Source organism: Physeter macrocephalus, chromosome 11 (genome assembly GCF_002837175.3).
Source record: "Physeter macrocephalus isolate SW-GA chromosome 11, ASM283717v5, whole genome shotgun sequence".
NCBI classification, from domain to species: domain Eukaryota; kingdom Metazoa; phylum Chordata; class Mammalia; order Artiodactyla; family Physeteridae; genus Physeter; species Physeter macrocephalus.
In genome coordinates this window covers 3,906,774-3,924,982 of record NC_041224.1, presented here as the reverse complement: position 1 = coordinate 3,924,982, position 18,209 = coordinate 3,906,774, and the positions used below count along the sequence as shown (strand labels likewise).

General features: G+C 38.8%; 1 protein-coding gene across 9 annotated transcripts in view; it reads right to left on the bottom strand.

Moving 5' to 3' along the window:
* DOP1A (DOP1 leucine zipper like protein A) overlaps positions 1-18,209 on the bottom strand; it is a 119,308-nt gene that overhangs the window by 1,797 nt on the left and 99,302 nt on the right. For 3 of the 9 annotated variants that reach the window (XM_028496185.2, XM_028496186.2, XM_028496190.2), the window contains 15 exons: positions 17,234-17,289; positions 15,975-16,079; positions 11,610-11,676; positions 11,314-11,458; positions 11,062-11,141; positions 10,105-10,214; positions 9,687-9,836; positions 9,478-9,539; positions 7,821-7,973; positions 6,559-6,695; positions 5,615-5,670; positions 4,535-4,699; positions 1,515-1,644; positions 641-700; positions 127-184 (listed from right to left, as the gene is read on the bottom strand). In XM_028496185.2, the coding sequence (XP_028351986.1) occupies positions 127-184; positions 641-700; positions 1,515-1,644; positions 4,535-4,699; positions 5,615-5,670; positions 6,559-6,695; positions 7,821-7,973; positions 9,478-9,539; positions 9,687-9,836; positions 10,105-10,214; positions 11,062-11,141; positions 11,314-11,458; positions 11,610-11,676; positions 15,975-16,079; positions 17,234-17,289 (1,534 nt within the window). Of the gene's footprint in view, positions 1-51; positions 240-640; positions 701-1,514; positions 1,645-4,534; positions 4,700-5,614; positions 5,671-6,558; positions 6,696-7,820; positions 7,974-9,477; positions 9,540-9,686; positions 9,837-10,104; positions 10,215-11,061; positions 11,142-11,313; positions 11,459-11,609; positions 11,677-15,974; positions 16,080-17,233; positions 17,290-18,209 lie in introns of those variants that run through there. The other 6 variants (XM_028496191.2, XM_028496187.2, XM_028496188.2 and 3 more) reach the window with 4 other exon arrangements.

Here is an 18,209-nt window from a genome sequence, read left to right as displayed (position 1 = left end):
ACAAGAAAAAAAGATCATCTAGCTCTTTATCTATGGCCAAATTTAAAAAAAAAAAAAAAAAAAAGGAAAAAGAAAAAACAGCTATTAGTTTGTTTCTTAGTAGGAAACCGCTTTCCCTTCTCTCACCTGATAACGCTGGCTTTAATGACGGTCCGGGACTGATGACCACACCACCTTCAGTCCCCTGTGTCAAAGTGCAATTCAACTGTCATTAAAGGGTCTGCGGAGATGAATTTAGTCTGAAGGGAAACGAGTAATATGCTTGAACCCTCTACATAGCTGATTTTCAAATGTAAGGAAACTATGATGTAACCTTTTGTTTATATTCTTGTCAAGATGTACCTTTAAGAGGACTTTCTTTTACTAAGCTCTTGACCAAGAACAGTGCACTTGTTTTAGTGTTTCTGCTTTTCTTAATCAGAACTACACCACCTCCTCAGTAATAAAATTAACAAGTCGAACATGTTTCCGTATGAACTATTTCTCCTTTCGCTGCAACAGTCTACACTTGAAGAAAGACTTCCTTCCTGTTTACCTCTCTTGTCCTGTTGAAATCCAGACCTGGGTTTGTGTCTCAAGATTTGGTCCAGAGGTGGCAACTTTTGCTGCCATACCACAGGCATCAAAAAGCCACCCTCACCTGATGCTTGGCCATCTCCAATCCCTCCAAAATCACTGTCTTAAAGTCCTCCTCCTTGTCCTGTGGAAGGAAAGAGGAGAACTCATAGCCTTTGCTCCAGTGAAAAGGGGGCTTGGCCATGAAGACCTTGTTTAAGGTGTTTTGGATGGGAAAATGCTTTCCAACCGAAACATTTTTTATTCTGTGGGACAAGTGTTGTGCAAAAGACTGTCCTGTTTATCCCTTAGGCAAGGGAGGAGTTTTATGAAAACTCTCATTGCTAATGAAATGCAGGGATGACGAAGTACATGTGCCTGTAATCACATTGCCTCCGGATCTGTTGTCATGATTGTTTTTTCCGACCCTGCAATATGAACATGAAAGTACCCCGGTGCTCTCCTAAACTCTGGACTCCACTTTCATCTCCATCTCTTCCTTTACTTCTTAGTCCCTAAAGAAACCACTTGACTTTACATCAAGTCCCGCACGTCCTTCAAGGACAACCTGCTTTTAAATCGCTGTCCTCCATTCCATCTCTGTAGTGTCTGGAACGTGGTTTAGGAGCTGCTGCCTGGAGAGGGGACCCCAGAAGAGTGGAAAATTTCTGAGCACTCAAAGCACAGATTACAAACTCGGGCTTGCAAAACAACCCAGATCGTCCCCAAATTGTACAATTCATTTTTGAAATTTTCTGAACGCAAGGAAAAGATGACAAAAGGTTTGTAACAGAGGCCTACTGATGAACGTAAGAAACTCACTACTACTATCTCCTTGGGTAAAGATCTGTAATTAATTAGCCTGATGCACAGTGGAAGATGCACATGAGATTCGATATATTTCACAAATTTTATCTTCTTACACTTAACAAAAACAAATTTTAAAAAGAACGCAATACCTTTGCCCTTTTCCGAAGAAGTTTTGCAAGTCGTACCACATAAGGTTTAAATTCTCGTTGATGTATGCCCTGCCTTCTCACTTCCAAACCGGAATCATCTGAGGCTTCTGGAATAAAGGCCCATCGGTACCTACGTATAGAAGAATGAGACCGATATCGGTAAGATGCACGCCGCGCCATCTAAGACAGCGCCACATCAATCCAGTAGACACGTCATGAACCCACCACTTATACAGATTCACGTACCAGCTGTGCCACTTGTAGCCCTGTCACCTTGGGCATGTTTCTTAACCCGAGCCTTTACCAGTAAATAAAGACAATATTTACTACCTCATAGAGCTGAAATGAGTACATGAGCATTTGTGATGAACAAATGAAATTTGGAAAGTACTCAACACCATTTTTTTCACGAGCACAACACAAGTAACTTGACAAATGTTGCCGTGCTCATTCATTACTATGTAGATAAAAATCTCCAACGTATACTTGGCCAGATGTTCCCTAACTACACAGTAAGGGGGCAAAGAACTGAAAGGATTTAAGAAAGATTTAGGTAGGACTTCTTTCATACTTCTAGTGTATTTTTATTTAAAATTTTGTCTTTAATAAGTAAAATTAATATCTGTCTATGGAAAAAATTCAAACAGTATAAAAGGGCATACCAAAGAAAGGTAGTCTCCTTCCCACCACAGGCTCCACCAATATTGCCAGTTTCGTATATATCCATTCAGAGTTTTATTATGCATAAAAGAGCACACAGTCACACAAGCAACCCCCTCCTCTTTTAATAAATAAAATGATTGCTGCTTATTTTCATTTCACATCTTGGAGATAAGATCATATAAAACAGCGTCCTTTTTAACAGTTACATAGTACTCCGGTGTTGGAAGGTACTGATTCAACCAGTCTCCTAGATTGTCCGATTTCTTGCTATTACAAATAGTGCCATAATGGATACGCTTATATAACTGCTGACTTTTACGCATGTCTGAGAGGACAGTGATTGGAGAAATCCTTGGATATAGCAGAATTACTGGCCTAAAGAGAATCTGTATTTTGAATTTTAGTAAATATAAACCTCTTTGGAGAAAAACTAGACAATATCAATGTACTCTTCCAACAAGAGTAGGAATGTCTCTATTGTTAAGGGTAAAAGGAAGTACACTTTTAGATCTTTACCATTCTGATAGTAACTTTAATTGGAATTTCTCTTATGAGTATGACTGAGCACCTTTTCGTATGTTTTACAAGCCGTTCCTTTTCTCTGAACTATGTGTTAACACTGCCATTGGCCCATTTTTCTATTATGTTATCCATTTTTACATATTAAGCAAGTTAGACTTGTTCATATACATTGTAAATATCTTTTCCCAACTCAATGCTGCCTTTCAATCTTTATGGTATTTTTTAGTCACACAGAGACTAAAAATTGTATGTAACTAAATTATGAACTATTTTAAACTTTTGGAAAAAAATCATGCTTAGAAAGATATTACCCTTTCAAGATTGTTAAATTCTCCATGTTATCTTTTATTACCTTATAGATTTTGAAAAAAGACAGTAGTTAAAAGAAAAAAAACTGTAGTTGATATGACAGCATTTTTATCTCTTTTCTGCATCTTGACAAGTAAAGAGGATAAACCCATTTTGGTTCTGATCACAGAAGCTGAAAGGTCACCAGTGTGAGCGTAATATTCCTCCTAGAGCACGAAGACTCGTTTCTGTCACCTCTGTGAACATCAGCCTCCTAGTTAATTTTGGCCACTTTACTACAATTCTGCTTAGTGTCCTTTTCTGAACTTCTTCAGGAGTAACATCAGTTTAACAAACACCCAACCACTGAAATTCATTAAGAAGTGGATATATATGGTTTTCAAATGGAAAAAAAATTAAAGGAACTGGAATTAATGTAAAAAAATTTCTAGTTCTTCTCATTAAATTTAATGAAAAGTAAGCTTGTGCAACAGAAATTTTTAGAGATTTAAGTATATCCAAATACAGAAAAAAGATTCTGGTGTCTTACTCTTTATCCTATTAATATTCCATTCCAGAAGAAGAATATAACACAATTTTATATATTATATAAATACATATTTGATCATGTGGATAAATTCTCAAATTAGCTACATAGTGATAAAGCAATCTTATATAGTTTGCCTATTATTTTAAAAATTTAAATATGAAAAATCATAATTAAATATTTTTGAGCACTTATGAACAAGGCATTTAACTTACATTAATTTTCTCCCTATTCCCCTCTGCCACTTCTAGTTCAATTCACTATCATCTGAAAGAAAAGCCTCCTTGTTTCCAGTCTTGCCCACCTCCCATCCTTTCTCCAAACTACACAGCCAAAGTAAAATTTCTAAAATACAAGACTGATAAGATCACTTCACTCCTTAAGATTCACGCTTCAGCGGCTTCCCACTGTCCTTAGTTAAGGTCCAAGTTCTCGAATATAGCTTGTAAGTCCTTATGTAACTCGGGCCCTTTCCAGCCTCGTATCTCAACATGCTGCTCCAGCAATACTGACCTTTCAACACTGCAGACACACCAGGGCCATTCCAACCTCTAAGTCTTCACCCCCGCCTCCCCCAACCATCACCCCACCTCCCCAGTGTAAAACTCCCCTCAGGCCTGCTCTGACCCCTAGAGCTCGGAGGGGTCTCCGCTGTGTGGCCTCACAGCATCCTGCCCGGCTGCTCTCAGAACACCCATGGTGTGTTAACGGCGTGTCTCCTACACTGGACTTGAAGCTCCTAAGTCATGTATCCGGCTGCCTCACGTGTGCTGCCTACTCAACTTGTTGACTGAATGGTCTGTCAGTCTTAATATACCCACAACGGCCATTTCCGATACCTTCCAACAACTGTTGCCCTACCATCCTCCTGCCAAAACGATTACATTTTCATAAAAATTATGAATACTTCAACTTACACAAAAAAACTTTATCTTAGATGTCACCAACCAAAGCAAATGCATTTCAAAAATATCCATTTAATATCCTTATTTTTACTTACATCTGAAACTGAGGAAGATTTTCGGAGGGCAATGCCAGAGCCAAATCCAAAAATTTGCAAGCAGAAAGATAGAGGTTTAACCACCGCTGGCTGTTATATGAAGTAGAAAAGCCATTACCTCCTGTGTAGGTCGTCTCCAGACCAGCCACAGAGGGGCCTGAAGTCCTATAAGCAGGAGACAGTGCTGTCAGCAGTTGTACCCACTTACTAACAGGTAATTCCTGGAAAATCTCAAAGTGCCAGCTAATATTTTTCATAATCATTCTGATAAATGTACCAGTAATCGCTAAGCAAGTTCATGACTAAATTAATATTACTGTTCTCAAATCAAAAATTAGTTTTTCCTCTTTAAATTTTAAGAATGTAAAAATAGTAGAGAACAACTTGTTATACTCGAGAAGTATAAAAATACAAGCTGTAAAACCAAGAGGCCTCCCTACTACTCAGTGTCCTGCAAGGATGGTGGGAGGAAACTTTCTATAATAATCAACACAGTTATCAGTATAGGGGACTCTCTTTTATAAACCTAGGATTAAAGAAGAGTAAAATATATTCAAGACACACAGTGTTAAAGGAACTTTTCAATTTATAAACTTATTTGTACAAAAATTCCTAAATAAAAATAAATTATATTTAGTCACATATTAATAAACTGCTTCTGCTAAAAAAAACCCCCAAATTTTAGTACATTAAACTGAGATCATCCTGGAAGATACAGACATTTGTATACCTTAGTTACAGGTTACCTGCCATAATAGGTTTTGCTGAATGTCTCAGGAAAAAGATCTGACCCACTAAAACCAATACTGCTCACATAGCTGAAACAGTATTGCTTTAAACTAAATTTGTGTCTAGAGGCCAAAGGCCACACACGTTGATAGTTTAATTCAGTCTAAAATACCTAAGGAAGACATGAAACTGTATTATATCCAAATATAATCAATTGGATAATAACGGGCTAAATACATAGAGTGTTCAGATAAAATAGTGTCTGTACCCTCCTAGTCGTAAAGTAACGTTCTGGCTGATTTGAGGGTACTACACACGGACAAGGCTAAATCAGAATGAATTGCATATTACCGTGAAATGTCTTCATCAGCAGTGAGTTCCTGCTCCATCAGTAAAAATACCTGCACCTGAAGACCATGGGAAAAGTGTCAAATATTTATCTAATCCTTCTTTCAAGTTATCTTTAGGCTATATTTTCATTAATCCAAATACAGATTTTAGGATACAACTTTAGGATCTTTAAATTATACTTAGTCTCCAAAAGTAAAACTGAAAATTCAGCACAGAGCCTTGCTACTAATTTGGCAGAGGTGAGATGAAAGCATAGTCTTATTTGGTGATTATGAAACAGAGATACAGTTATCAAAAAAGGAAAAATATTAAAGCCAGTTTCTTTGTGGGGAAGTTATAATGCTGGGTTTTCGGAGTTACAGATTCCTGTCCCGTTCCTTTCTCATCTCTTTCCCCAGCTCCCCACGTTGTTCAGATGAGGGCGACAGGGCATGCTTTGGGAGGGGAACGGACTGGTGTAGTGGGACTTGGGAAGGTTTTATTGTTGGGGGGTTTACAAAATCTTGTCAGTGTCTCTCTGAAGCAGCTTACCTGGGTAAGCGCTGCACTTCAAGAGTGATACATGCCTTATGTCAGGCCATCTAAATCTAGCTAAACCAGCTCTAATCACTCGCAAGGTGCTGCAAAAGGCAGGAACCGGGCCTGGCAGCCATGACGAAGGTAAAACTTTGGTGTAGTTGAGAATGAACTAAACCGGATCAGACGAGGTCATGATTCGCAAGGAGCTAATAACTGCTAATGTTGCATATTTCAAAGTTTAAGCTGTATGGAGACAGAATCTGACTTGTTTTACTATTTTCATCTGTACAAATTTTCAGTAACAGGCTTATTAACTAGAGTTCAGTTCTCTTCCAAGATTAGTTTTTATCTGGTAAGCATGTTGATGCTTGTCACATTGTTTTATAATTTAGACTTATTACCTAATTGAATTAAAATTAACTCACAAGTTCTGTGATCATGGTAGGCCAGAGTGAGGTAAGATGTTGCGGAGACATTCTTAAAAGTAACACTCTGAAGAACAGGAACACTTGAGAGTGAAGGGTTGGCACCTGGGGCAAACGGAGACTCTCAACCAATCTCTCTGAAAGAAATACAGTATATTTTCAATATCAAAATAGAATCATTTTCATATAAACTTTTCTATATAATCTAGTTCAGTACTTCTCAAACTATCTATGATGATCAACTTTTAAAATAATTTCCAGTCTGTTGCAGATCGATACTTTCATAAAATATAATAAAAATGAATTACCAGAAAAAATCAAATTAAAAAAAGATAAATAAAATACAATGCCATGTTCTTACTACTAGATTCAACAGATTCTACCACATTGCTATAAAGGCTTAAAATGCTTACTCTACATTTCTGAACTTATCATGGATGGAATAACAGACTGCTACCGGTCCATGGACCACACTTTTGAGTAGCACCGATCCAGTCGACTTTAAAAAAAAATCACAGGGCAAGTAGTGTGCATGTTGCCCACTGGACGTTGGGTATAAAGGGTTAGAAAAGGAGGAGTCACTTCTCTTCTGAGAGAGAGGAATAACCCCAGTAAAGAGATGACAACTGTCATCCCCAAGCCCGTCCCCGCACAGCCTGCTGAGGCTGGCTGCTGCACAAGCACGCCGACTCAGCCGCAGACGATACGGCCTGGGGCAGGTTCACGCCCATCACGGAGCCATTTGGCGGCACAGGGTGATGGCTGCCCTGATACCCTTCAGGACACAGAGAGCCACCAAACCCACCTGATGAAGGTTATCAAAAACCTTATACAGCCCCCTACCCTGGCCCCAAACTCTAGATCTCCACCTACTTCTAGCTAAAATAGAGGCTACGCCTCTATTTCAGACCCCTCCTTTAAAGGTGTATAACCTCTCATCCACGACAAAAAAACCCACTAATATGCCTCTCTGCAGTAAAACAGTCTGACACCTCATTCTCAAACATGAATTCCTAGGAAATCTGACCCAAACAATAAAATGGAGACCATGTTTAGGCAAGTCCTATAAACTCAGTGTTTGATTTCTTTTACATACTGGTGGTGATAATTTTTGTCGTTTCAATAGAACAAACTTCTAATTCAGCAACATTCTCCATCTACCAACGCTTGGTGTATTTCACCCCAACTTACAACTTATGGAAGGTAATTTCTAAGGAACCAAAAAATTTGGAAAATAGAGAAAATAGTTTTCCACTATTTACCTTGTATATCTGGAAGATATTTCTGATACTGGTCAATTTCACTGCTAAAAATAGCAAATGCTAATCTTTTCAGAAGCATGGCTCTCTGCTCTAGCTCCACATCACGGTTTGCAAAGAGATTAAGTGAACTGCTCTGAGCCACAGCTACACGAGCTGGAAGGAAAAAAAAAAAGCAAGTTGAGAGAGGCTGTGATATAGTCATCAGGCGATTTGAAAAAAGATGATTCTGTTTTTTGTTTTTAAGAATGTCTAGACCCTATGACATCCGGGAGAGAGGACCTCAGGGTAGAGGACTTGGGGCTCCTCTCCGAGGCAGAAGGACTGGCAAACAGATCTAGCAGATCCAAGCCAGAAGACCAAGGGGTGGGAACTGCAATGTGGAGAGAGAAAACAATTTAGAACTGTAGGTTTCAGAAGGTAAAAGCACTAACAGTGCCATTTTATAAAACCCTTTATTATTTCAGGCCATCTGCCAAAATCCTTCTCATTGCTTTAAAAATTTCTGGCCTGGCCAGGCCTAGCCTACCTAGCTCTCCTTCCTCATGTCTTGTACTCACCCCCATTCCCTCTTCTGCAGGCACACTGTCTCGCGTGCTCCTCCTTGAATTCACCGAGCTTGTCCCCACCCTGAGACCTTTATTATTTTTGTCCCTCATTCCCGGAATACTCTGTCCCTAGGCCTTCTCATGGTTGGTTTCTTTAGTTTCACATCAAATATGAGCTCTTGAGCTGTTATTTAAAATCTATCGTATCACCCTATTTCCTTCACAACTTCTTACCTACTGTCTGAAATAATCTTATCTATTGGATTAAGGTGAGCATAATGCCTGGCCCATTTTGGTCTTTTAATAAATAACTGTTAAATAGATGAATCTGAACCTTAAAACAAACCTGTGAAGATTAGAGAGAATACGCTGTCCCTTTTCCAGAGGGGGAAACTGCAGCTTGGGTTAAGAACAGACAAGAAATTCTACAGATTCATCCAACTTCACTGCTATTTAAGGTCATTAGTTTAATAACTTTCAAACTTTTAGAAAACCAAGAAAACCTTTTTTTTCCAGATTAGATACTATGAGAAAGCCTAATATGTAAGCCAGTACGATAGAGAAGAAGTGGGGTGGAGAGTGATTCTGGCCTTCCTGGCCCCTCTCTTTCTTCCTTCCGAGAAGGTAAACACAGCCCCAGAACTCTCTTTTGGCCGAGCCATGCAGCGTGTGGGATCTTAGTTCCCCGACCGGAGACTGACCTCGTGCCCCCTGCAGCGGAAGCTCGGAATCTTAACCACTGGACCGCCAGGGGAGTCCCCAGAGCCCCAGAGTTAGAGGGAGTCGTCTGCTAGGTTTGTTCCTATTGCCTGCCTTTCTCCGCCTCCCTCCCTGTCAGTCTTTCATTCGTTCAGTGATTACTTATTGAGTGCCATGTTCTATGTTATGTGCTGAGGAAACAGTTTGGAGACAAATTTGACATGGCCAAATAATTTTACTTACTATTCATCAACTATGTTGTCCTTTTTAAGTTTTAACATTATGCTCCTATCGGGTACTAAGTATAACTTGACAAAGAGCTAATTCAACAGTTTCTAGAAAAGAGCAAAGTAAATACGAATGGATCCTGTATAGGAAAGACACTGCTTAGGCTGTCACCCCACAATACTCACTCATCAAATCTCTAAATGTCGTCTTATCATGTGTCATCAGATTGTCCATAATTGCTCTCCAACTGAAAGAGACAAGGAGTATGATATGTAAATGAGATTTTGTTGTTGTTCATTATTATTTAAAAAGTGTTCTACTTTGCAGATGGTAGTTGATGTCAACAGACTTTGTGAGGTGCATTGTCATGTTGAATAGAAGCAAGATGACTTACTGATTAACACAAGAGGCATCCATCTGAAAGAAGCTGGGGTCCATAAAGAGGTCAAAGGCTTCTTTTTTCCAAGCTCTCCGTGTGTACTGATACCCACTGAGGCTGCTCAGCAGCTGGACACAGGCTCGATAACTAGGGGCATTGTGTGCACTAGGAGGAAGGAACAGCACTTTAACCTGTATGCTGCACCTTTAATCATCATATTACGTTACACCTAAGTGTTCACAGTTACCTAAAGCACTGATGGGGTGAACTAGAAAGCACTATAAGAGAAGAAATCTGTTTTTTTTTAATCACTATAATTCAAGGTAAAAATAAAGTCATTTTGTGGTAATTCCAAAAATGGCAATAAAGGAACACAATTTATTTTTAACAGAGTATGAATTAACTAACACATCTAGTTAAATAATAATAGTACCTGTGATTCCGGAGGTAGGGCACAACATAATGCATAATATTTACAAGTAAAGGAATAACCCGTTCTTTTTCATCACTGTAGAAAACCATATCCAAAAGATGAGCCAAAACCTAAAAAAACGTTAAGAAATGAAATGGAACGTATAATCTGAGAGCTGAAACTGACAGCACTTAGAGGTGGTTTTCAGTCTGTAAGAAAACCTAGAATACCTTAAAATTAGAAAAACCTAAAATCAAACCTCCCTAAGCCATTTTTACATGAATGGTTTCTGCCACAATTTGCGGTTTTTTTCCATTATAACTATAAGGGTATAAATATGGGCAAATTTTACTATTTCTAACCAAGACAGGGAAGAAGAGAAAAAGAGAGGTTAAGAACCTTCCAATGTGACAGTGAGTAAACAGCAAATTTAAGACTAGAAACTCAGTATTCCCTTCCCCTGACTGTGTTACGAGGTGGCCTGGGAAAAACCCAACCACATGAATTGAGCTGCAACTCTGTCAGTTTGGTCTTAGTCACACTGTGCTAATCTCTCTCTGTAACCACATCTGTGAAGGGGAAACAAAAATGCCCTGATAACAGGGTATAAAAAAGAGCATGTCAGAGGATGTATATAAAAATGTTTGGTAAACTGTAAATGCTTTGTAGTGGCAAGCATCATTATACCACCTCCACCCTTCCCTGCCACACTGTGATACAAAAGCACTTATCATTTTTAAAAAGTACACTTTTAAAAAATAGTGCATGGGGGGAGCAATATCTAAAGTTATTATCACTAATATTTAACAAACTACTAATCTGAATACAAAGTCAAAACTAACTTTATTTTATACAGTGATTTCTTGCAGTACAGTTTTTCAAATTAAAATCTTCTCTGGAAGAATTACTTGCTAATATTTAATCGTGAAACTGTTTACTCGAAAGTTCATGTGTAAAGACCCGAGAATGTTTATTTACCTCAGAGAGTAATGTCAATGCATGGACACTATATACAGAAGGAGTTATGTTTGAGGTTTCCATTGCAGGTGATAACATATCTAAGTAAGAGAAAAGACAGGTAAAGATATGGTTAGTTTTTTTCCCACTGAAAAAAGCTACCTGCTAAACACAAGAAAAGAGATGATTTTACTGCACTTACAGTGCTGACTGCAATAAATTCTTAGTGAACAGATGCCTACAAATATAAACTTAAATGTCTGAGATCAATACCTTCAACATCAGATTCCAAATTGGTTCCATCCACCATTATTTTGGGAGAAGGTTTAACTTCAAGATTTCGCCGCAGCCATGTTGTCTGTTCCAAAGAGGAACCAGCGATTGCACCGATCGCATCCACTATTTTATGAGTCACGTCCTGAAGAAACAAGGATAACCCATTATATCTATGTATGTACACAGGCGCACACAGAAAACTTCACAGATGATCTTACCTGACTTCCCCATTTTAGACTTGAGGTACTGAGAAACAGAGTTTGGGCAACAGCTCTCAATTCAGAATGACTTACCTGGAGGTCTCTTTGGTCTTTTTTATTTTCCAAACTAGGGTTTTTCATAATAAACTCATTCAAAACCCTAAAAGGACCAAAGAAAAAAACAAACAGGAAATATTAGTGTAAAGAAAATGATGCAATCTAATTTTTCACAGTGAGCAAGTGGTTTTGTGGCCTGAATTTCTATTTTATATGTTTAATGAATGTATGTATATATGGATATCCTGTGACTCAGGTGAAATGCATAAACATATGCATGAAAGACCTATACAAGGATGTTTATAACAGCATTATTTGTAAAATCCAAAACAGGAAAGAACCCAAATGTCCAGCAACAGAAGAGATAAATTGTGGCATATTCATACAATGAAACACCAAACAGCAATGAAAAGGAATAAATTATAGCATGAAATTACGTGGATAAATTTCATAAACATATGTTGTGTGAAAAGAAGTAGACACAAAAGAAAATATTTATATATAATTATTATTCAAAACAAGACAAAATTTATCTGTGTTGTTAGAAGTCAGAACAGCGGTTATCTTGGGGCGAAGGGAAAGGACAGTAATTGGGAGGAGACCTGAGGGGACATATAATGTCTTATTTCTTAATTTAGGTTTGGGGTTGAACAGTTGGTATGTTCACTTCATAATAACTTGTGGAGTTGTATACTTATAATTTGTATGTTTTCTGTATGTGTTTTATACATCAACAAAAGATTTAAAAAATACCCCAAATCCCACCAATCTTAAATTGTAATATAAAAATGGTTTCGTGTGTGTGTGTGTGTGTGTGTGTGTGTGTGTGTGTGTGTGTGTGTGTGTGTATACACAGACAGGTATAAAAGATTAAAAATACTTCACGAATGGAAAAAAATCCATTTCCATTGTTTGCTAAAATTCCACTCGATATTTACCTTGACTTGCTTTTATTAAGATAAGTTATATGTATAATTATTTGCAAACTAATATGAAAAGTGATATTGAACAGCAATCATATCAATTTCTATTTTATAATTGGGAATTTTTAGAGGATCAGTGGAATGGGTGGGGGAAAAAATAAGCCACCAGAAATCTAAAAAGGGAATTTTCTAGTATAACTGAAAATGTCCAACTTTTAATTTAAACACTCAGAAGATAACACACATCGAGAAGGAGGTAGGATCCTTCATTATCTGAGAAACAAGAGAGGAAGAAAAAAACAGGTGAGGAAACAGTAAAATCTTGTGGGGGAGAAGCTACACGTCATAATAGATGGCCTTAATTTTTAATGAAATCAGCCAGCAGGATATTTGGTGATGATTCAAAGAACTGTCCATATATTCCCTCTTTGAGCCTTAGAACAATTCAGAGGTAGGTAAGGCAGGTACTGTTATTCTTGACAGACGGGAAAACAGTCTTGGAGAAGTTTACTGATGTACCCAGGGTGCCAGAGATGAGGGTTAGAACTAGGGATCAGAAGATAAGAATCAGAAATCTTCACGAGAATGCTGTTTGAGTTCGTGTTTACCGTTAGCTGTCGTCGCTAAAAATGATCATACGCACTAGTTATCTTAACCTCTGATCCAGGAATTGCAGACAGTGAGTCCACTGCCCCTTTCATTACACCTTCAATGTCTAGAACTCCTTCGGCTTTGTGGTTTCGAAAACAGACAGCACGAGGGCCTAGGATCATCGTGACCCCGGATGCTCCTGAGCAGGACTGCTAGCGCACTGTGGCCAGGCGGGGCCCCCCGTGTTACTCAGCTCCTGCAGGCTGACCTACCCTCCTCCAGCTCTCATCGCTGTCTCTCCACCCCTTCTCTGCTTCCTGGTGGAAGACTACACTCCTACATTTACCAGAACACTTGAGGCCACTTTACTAAAGAGCCCTCACTTTCCCTCCCCTCCACTTCAAAATTTTTTCGACCACTGGTTGCCAAACCAGAATCACCAGTTTTCTTAAGGACAACAGAGAAGCTAAGTCTGTGTATATAGATCCCGACAACTACCCATTTAAAATCACCATCAGAGGACTTCCCTGGTGGCGCAGTGGTTAAGAATCCACCTGCCAATGCAGGGGACATGGGTTCGAGCCCTGGTCTGGGAAGATCCCACATGCCGCGGAGCAACTCAGCCCATGAGCCACAGCTACTGAGCCTGCACTCTAGAGCCTGTGCTCCGCAACAAGAGAAGCCACTGCAATGAGAAGCCACTGCAATGAGAAGCCCGCGCTCCGCGACAAAGAGTAGCCCCTGTTCGCCTCAACTAGAGAAAGCTCGCGCACAGCAACGAAGACCCAACGCAGCCAAAAATAAAATTACCATCAGAGCTACAGGGGTTGAACAGAAGGTCAAAGTTCTTTGCACTTGGTTGAATTTACATCCATTCAGCGTGATAACATGTTGACTGTGTGAGGTAATGTAACCCAGGTTGGAGAAAAGTGTATTCCCTTTCCTTCCCCTCTTCTGTCTTAAGCACTCCTTTTCAAACTTTAGGGTGTACTCAAATCACTTGAGACTTGTTAAAATGCAGATTCTGATTCGGGTGGTCTGGGGTGGAGATTGAGACTCTACATTTCTAACAAGCTCCCAGATGACTCCACTGCTGCTGGTTGAAGGATCAACCTTTGAGTAGCAAAGTCTTAGAGAAAACGCAGCAGGACTTCCATGGTGGCGCAGTGGTTAAGACTCCACGCTCCCAATGCAGGGGGCCCGGGTTTGATCCCTGGTCAGGGAACTAGATCCCACGTGCGTGCTGCAACTAAAGAGCCCGCCTGCCACAACTAAGACCTGGCACAACCAAATAAATAAATTAATTAATTTAAAAAACGCAGCCTTCCTTCTCACTCTTACACCTGCCATTCCCTGGTCTCCATCCCCTCCCAGCTGTGTCTAGAATCTGGTGCTATCAAGGAGCCCCCCTCTCTCTACAATCTTCTGTCTAGCACTCTCCTCTTATGTAACACTAATCACCGGCCAGGCACTATTCTAGGAATTTAACAAATATTAGTTCATTTAATCCTCGTACCAACTTTATGAGGGGGGCACTATTATCGTCCCCATTTTACAGATGGAGAGGTTAATAACCTGCCCAAGGCCATACGGCAAAGAAGTAAAGGAGCTGGGATCTGAATCCAGGAAGCGTCTTTGCTGTTCACTACTCAACATCCTCAGGTCATCCTTACCATTAATGATGACTTTCAAATCACATTTCCTCCTGCTACCTTGTCAGTTCTCTTTCTTCTCATGATCACACATTCAAAGAATAATCCACACTTACTTTCTCACTCTAACCCTTGCTGTGCTTATCGTCTCACCAAACTCCTCTCTCCTAAATCACCAATCCTCTCCAAATCATCAATAAATACAGCCTCTTATTATATATCATCTTCCTTAATCTTTCTGAAGGGGTTAGCCATGCCCTCTTAAATTCTCTTTGCTTCTAGAGCATTGAATATACCTTCTTTTCCCCTGAGGTTTCAGTGTTTGCTTTTCTGTCTCCTTTGCTGGCCCCCTTTCCTTCTTTTTTTGTCCTGTTATTTCAATCCCACCATCCACAGCACACAAACTTGCTACCTCCCACTAGAAACAATTCCTAGTCCATCTTCTTTTCCCTCTGATCCATTCTATTAATTTGCCAGTCATGACCCTCCTCAAAACCTGCCATCACTCCCACCCCCTGCCCAAGACCAAACTTCTTAATGAAAATGCAAAATCCTTCCCCCTTCTAGCCCCCATCTCCCTTTTCATCCACCCACCATTCCACTGCTGTGCCCTACTTCATAGCCAAACGAGACCAGGTACCTTGCCCAGTGTACCCTTCCCCTTCCTGTTCCACAAAGGCTTTCTGCCCCTACCACCTCCGTTCACTGAGCAAATACTTCTTAGGGACATATTATGAACCAAGAATAATGGAGAGCAAAAGACAGACATTGCCTAGGACATCACGGTGCATGCAGTTAAGGGTGACTGGAATTTATCAAATAATCACACACATTATTAACATAGATCAGGAAACAACATGACAGAGAGAAAAATAACTCTCCCAAATCTTTTTATGTTTAGGGCCCTGAACTCAAATGACCCTCCGCTAGGAAGTTCCCCTTCAGCCATCCTACTCACCCTTACCCCTTTCAATCCCACACTTTCTCCTAAGTGACTACGGTTGCAACAGCTTTATGTTAGCACATTTACATTTTCCACGTGTATAAACACACAATGTTCCCTCCGAATCCTCCCCCCCTTTTTCTTTACTGGCCTCATATTATACATCTAGTGCTGTACCTTGAGAATCCTATGAGAAGGTAGAGGTCACACAGTCATCCAAATGTTATTCAGCAATCAGACAATGAACATTATTCTTTTATTTGAAATCATATTTTTAAGTGAAATTGCTTACCCAAGTATAAGAAACTGCCCTGGGGCTGGAAGGCTCAATTGTATGGAGTCTTTCAGAAGTATCAACAATGATGCCCAGCTATCCACTAAATTGGGCACTGGAATTCTGCAAGATAAACATAGCTTCTATATATAGAGAAAGCCAGCATCAACTTTAATTTTCCCTATATTTCCCCAGTCTTTACCATATTTTCTTACTACTTTCTCTGAAACATTTCCTGGATTTTTATAGACTGTGACAGAACATTTCTAAAAGCTTTATATTTTCTACTAATATTATATATAAAAAGAAAACCAAGCACACTGAAAATATCCAGTGTAAATTATTAGTCTAGAAATTCTGCTCTATAGAAATACCAATTTTTAATCACATGGGCTCTCAAAAGTAAAATACAACTGCAATAAATCTCAGTTTAATTACTGCCATCATAGTTACCTACTCAATCCTATTCTCTCCACATCTCTCTTATATTGGCTCTTTTTCCTTCACCTATGAGTCTCTATCTCATCTAAGGGAGAGCCGTCAATCTATCCTGAATATCAAGCACCTCTAGAGAAATTAAGATTATTACCTCTGTTTCCGGCTGACCTTAACCCTAACTCCTCTCTATGTATCTAAATTCAGCTTTTAGGCAGCCCTTGCTCTAAATCACAACCAGTTTAACCTAACTTTATAAATGTTAATCATAGATCACAAACTGTTGCCAAGCTTGATGATTAAAATGGAAACTACCCTATAAGGGAGGATTAAGATTCAGGTTCTTAAGTAAGAAGTTGATCAAAACTCAAATCAACTAACTTCTGTTCAGTTGTCAGTTAAATGCAAAACTGGAATGCCACAAAAAGAAGATATTTTCATATCATCATTCCTAACATTAAAAACAGATTAGATTACCATGTGTTCGCCTATATCAAAATAATGGATTTAGTGGCAGTAGGCACGGTTTCAAGAGTAGGATGTAGCTTTTCATTCATATTTAAATGATTTTCTTACAATTCACTGTTTTAATGTCCAGTGTATCTTTAATACACTTAGGTGTTTATGTTCCTAGGATTTGCATGACTGGGTCATTAAGAGACCAATGACCTTTACTAGTATATCCGTAAACAATGTTTTCCTGTTTCTACTATTAGTTCTTTTAGTTTTAGAAGGAAAAAAATAAGCAACGTCTTGAAAGAATTCAGGTGCTTTCTCCTATATTTCCTAACTTTTATACATTGCTAAATGAAATGAGGAGAGATCCACATCAGTTATCTTACCTTTGAATATAAGCATAGAAAAACTGAAGCATGCAGACTTCCAGAGAAAGATGTTTCTATAAACAAAAGAAATCAGTTTTATAGTGAAGAAAAATGCTGCCTTTCCTTTTCATAGTTGAAACTACTCTGTATTTTACTGCCAATTTTAAATTAAAAAATGAAAAGCAAACAAAATCAAACACTAGGTTGTCATAAAAACCACGCAGCTCTCTTCCATGTAGTAGGGAAAACACAATACAAAAGCTATTTAAAAAGCTGAAAATGGACAGAAGAAATCAAACTATTCTCAGTGCCCCCCCCAACCCCATATCCGAAGTTGATACCCCAGTCATTACTTTTAGTGATCCATTCACTCTAAGCGTCAACACTATTTTTATTTTAATCAGCCTATGCTTGGCTGGGGCTATCAGAATTAGGTTGAAATTTTTTATGAAATGGGAATTTAAATCTATTTTACCACACGTTTCTGTTAAATTAGTGTAGTTGTCCCAAATTTGAACTAAATCCTAACAGCCTAAAATGTAATCTTTAACTAAAGGTAATGCTGAGTGTAACATATAATAAAAAGAACACAACTGTCCTTAAAAATCAGTAACTGGCAAGAAAATAATACTGATGTCCACTGAAATTTACCAATTCATTACTTTTTAGTATGAACTATTCCCTTGAAAACTTCCCCTTTTACCATATAAAGAAAAATTCAGAATTTAGTATATTGAGAGCAGGGGGCGCAGCAGTTGAGAGGTGTAGAATTTGCTCTTATTTGTTTTTATATCCTTCACACTTAGCCCAATATCTCGGGCACAAGTAGATGCTCAAAATATTATGCTGAATTGAGCTTTCACATGCAAATTTAAAATCCTATCACAAATGCCCCAGAGGTGATTTCAGAACAGTAAGGAAATTGTTATAAAGTTAATAAGAGGATTAATCTCCAAAACATACAAGCAACTCATGCAGCTCAATATCAAAAAAA